Below are 3,856 nucleotides of genomic sequence, written 5' to 3'. Positions count from 1 at the left end.
GGAGTTTGTTGTCTGGTCTGAGAACCTGGCTGACAACTGGCTCTAGCTCCCGCACTTCTTCGCCGACGAGCTGCCGGCCTCAGGCCCAGGCGGGCTTTGGCTACAGGCTGACAGCTGCTGCAGCACGGCTTCCTGGGTCACGGTCAAGGTTTCCGCCGCGGGCAACGTAGCTCTGGCCCATGGTTGGCAGACGTTCGCCCGTGCGCGTGGCCTAGGTAGGCGGTGCACCATTCATTTCAAGTTCGACGGCGACACGACCCTCTTCGTGAGGGTGTTTGGGGAAGATGGTCGCCGCGCCGGGTGCTACTCCGAGGTGAACGACGGCGAGGAGGTGATTGGCGTTGGGGGCAGCCGCCACGAGGATGGGGGCGAACCCGGCCTTGGTGGCGACCGCGTCTCGCCCAGCTACAGCGGTTCCTCCTTCGACGACAGCTCCAGCAGCGGTGGCTCCAACCGGCCGCCACGCCGCTGCACCCGCTTCGAGGATGGTGGTGGGTCGTCTCGTCATCGTGCCTCGGTGAAGCACGAGGAGAGGTCCGGCTGAGCTTAGGAGGGAGCTGGGTCCTGCCCCCGCGGATCGCTGTAGGCGTCGCTCTTGTTTTGTTCTTCTTTTCCTTCCTGCATCAGAAAGAAACCAGAATGGGCCCTGAAGGGGCGTGTATCAAACTATGGCCTCGATTACTATGTTATGCTTGTCATTCCTACATTGTGTCGCGACATCGTCACTTTATGTAGGGATAGCTTAGCTCGACTTGTTTTGAGTCGCCTCCTCCTCACGAGGCGCCTTCTTTCTGGTACCTGTCGAGGCCTCCTTGGCCTGTTATGCACTTAGGAACTGCAAAAAAATCGTGAAGAGGTCTATCGCTCACCCGGGGATTGGTCACAGGTGCTGCTGGCCCTTATTTGGTGCTTCGCATCGCGATACCCGTGGGGCACGGAATAGGAGAGGTGCACCAGCTTGCGGGCTCGAACGAGGATGCCTCGCGGAAAGACAGAAAGAGGAAGCTCACGAAGATACCTGTTCAGCCCCCTCGCGAGGGACGAGAGGGAGAGTACACGTCGACCGAAGAGGTGAAGGAAAAAATAGAGGCGGAAAGCGATAAAACGAGATCAGTAAGAGACACCAAAAAGCAAATTTCGAATGAAAGAGGGGCAAGCCAACTTCGGAAAGCAAATGAAAAGCCGTGTCCGGCACCTAGTCTAGTCTTCGACGTCTTCTCACCATCGCGGAGATAAGTGCTGCCACTAGGCATGGGGGGAGCCCCCGAGGCCCGAGGGCGGCACTGCTGAGACTCCGGGGCATGTACAGCCCCACTCATTATTACGTGAGAGTGTCACGGGCGGCGATTCTTCACAGGCACTGGGCCTTGACTTCACAGGCACTGGGCCTTGACTTCACAGGCACTAGGCCTTGCTTAACAGGCACTGGGCCTTGCTTAACAGGCACTGGGCCTTTCTTCGCAGGCACCGGGCCTTCTTCACAGGCACTGGGCCTTTCTTCACGGGCTACGGGCCTTCTTCACAGGCACTCGGCCTTTCTTCAGGGGTAGAACTTCCGGAGGTGTTGAATGTTCCAGGCGTTCTGGACGGGCACCCCATCCTGCATCTCCAGGCACGCGGCGCCAAGCCTGGAGACGTGGACGACCTTGAACAGGCCCTCCCACATGGGCGAGAGCTTATGTAGCCCCTCTCGGGAAAGCACCCGCCTCAAGACGAGGTCACCTACCTCAAGAGTCCTGGAGCGGACGCTGCGACAGTGGTACCACCGCAGCGCCTGCTGGTATCTTGCCGCCCGTAGCGCAGCCTCGCTGTGACGTTCCTCCACCAGCATGAGGTCCACCCTCCGCATGGCGTCCAGCTGCGTTTCATCAAACACCAGCCCCCGTGCGGAGCGATGCTCGACCTCGTGAGGAAGGTTGCTTCTGCTCCATAGACAAGGAAGAACGGGGTTTCGCCCGTTTGCTTGGTAACAGTGGTGCGGATCAACCACAGCACAGACTGGAGCTCGTCATGCCAGCCCCTGCCGTAGGCTTCGAGCTTCTTCTTGAAGGTCCTGGTCTTGAGGCCCCTCAGGACCTATGCGTTGGCGCGTTCAGGCTGGCCATTGCTCCTGGGATGCGCTAACGGGGCGTAGCAGATCTGCGTTCCAAGGTTAGCACAATATGACTTGAAAAGATTGCTAGTGAACTGCGAGCCGTTATCAGTGATGATGAGGTTGGGGACCCCAAAACGGCTCACGAGGCCCTTGATGAACTTGACCGCAGAGCCAGCCGGGATGGTGCGGACGGCTTCAACCTCCGGCCACTTAGTGAACTTGTCGATGGCGACGTAGAGGTACCGATAGACCCCAGGCGCTCAAGGGAACGGGCCTAGAATATCCAACCCCCGTACCGCGAACGTCCATGAGAGTGGAATAGTCTGGAGGCCCTAAGCCGGCTGATGGATCTGCTTGGCGTGGAATTGGTAGGCCTCGCGGGACTTCACCAGCTCAGCCGCGTCGTTGAGCACCGTAGGCCAGAAGAATCTACTCCGGAATGCCTAGGCGACGAGCGTTCGCAATGACGAGTGGTGCCCACAGTCCCCGCTGTGTATGTCAACTATCAGCTCCTTCCCCTGTTCCCTGGAGATGCAATGCAGTGAAACATCATTTGGTCGCTTCCTGTATAACTCACCGTCACAGATGCAGTATGTTGTGGCCTGACGAGCCACATGCTCTACGTCCTCCTCCTCCTCTGGCAGCACCCCTTGCTTCAAGTACTCCTTGAATTCCTTGGTCCAGCATCCCTCTTGGGGCTCTAGCGCCAGGAGTAAGCATTCTCTTGAGGTCGGGCCACAGGCTACGGCTCCTGTGGCAGGAGGCTGCGGGAGCTCCTCCTGAGGCTGAGCTATTCTGGAAAGCAGTGGCGTTGCTGATGGCTTGAAGAACCGCTCCTCGAAGACGCCAGGCTCCTGGGGCTGTCGCTTCGTTGCCCTTGTAGCGATGTCGTCAGCTTCCTTGTTGATTCCACGGGGCAATTGCTGCAACTCCAGGCCAAAAAATTGCTTCTCCTTCTTGCGCACCTCCGTGAGGTATGCTTCCATGTGCTTGTACTTCGGCTCGTACAACTTGTTGGAGAAGTTGACGAGGAGCTGCGAGTCGCCCCTGATAGTGAGGCGCTTCACCCCCAGCGCCGCTGCTGCCTTCAGACTGGCTATGAGGCCTTCATATTCTACGATGTTGTTGGAGACCTTCTCGCCCTGCTGGAAGCAGAGCTGCACGGCGTAGTAGAGCTTGTCCTGAGTGGGCGAGACAAGGACTGCTCCAGCCCCCATGTCCTGGCGCGCGAAGGCACCATCGAAGTACATGACCCAGCCGTCAGGCGCCTCGCTTCCTGGCGAGAGGGACCGATCTTCCCCTTCTTCAAGTGCTGGGGTGTCTGTCCGTTCTGCCACGAAATCAGCGAGCGCGGCTCCCTTAATGACCCTGGTAGTACTGAACTCCAACTGGAATGCTTGCAACTCGATGTTCCATTCTGCTACCCTTCCGGCAGAGTTTGGGCTCCTGAGCACTCTCTCCAATGGATAAGCTGAGACGACCTTGATCGGGTGGCCCTGGAAGTAGTGCCACAGCTTTCGCGAGGCCACCAGGAGCACAAGAAGGAGCTTCTGAGGCATGGGGTACTGCGCCCCCACATCCCGCAACACCGTGCTGACGAAGTATACCGGGTGCTCGACAAGGGCAGGCAAGCTGATGAGGCTTGTGTCTTCCGGAAGCTGGGCGCCTCCTGAGGAGGTAGGGCCCGGGACGCTTGATCGTTCATCGAGGTCCTCACGAGCTTGGGGGCATCGTCCTGCCGTGCCTGATCCTCTACCGCTG

General features: G+C 58.8%; 1 protein-coding gene across 1 annotated transcript; it reads right to left on the bottom strand.

Moving 5' to 3' along the window:
• Positions 1 to 2,538: 2,538 nt before the first annotated feature.
• LOC147979134 (uncharacterized) lies at positions 2,539 to 3,081 on the bottom strand. Its single transcript, XM_087515055.1, has one exon. It carries the CDS (start codon positions 3,079 to 3,081, stop codon positions 2,539 to 2,541), a length of 543 nt encoding a protein of 180 aa, XP_087371181.1.
• Between the last annotated feature and the right edge of the window lie 775 nt (positions 3,082 to 3,856).

Source organism: Triticum urartu, chromosome 3A, assembly GCF_056163025.1.
Source record: "Triticum urartu cultivar PI428250 chromosome 3A, HENAU_Tu73, whole genome shotgun sequence".
NCBI classification, from domain to species: domain Eukaryota; kingdom Viridiplantae; phylum Streptophyta; class Magnoliopsida; order Poales; family Poaceae; genus Triticum; species Triticum urartu.
This window is presented reverse-complemented; position numbering and strand designations above follow the sequence as displayed.

Bases quoted from the DNA above. Each gene is read 5' to 3' on its own strand.
- LOC147979134 (XM_087515055.1), bottom strand. From the start codon at position 3,081: ATGGAAGCATACCTCACGGAGGTGCGCAAGAAGGAGAAGCAATTTTTT.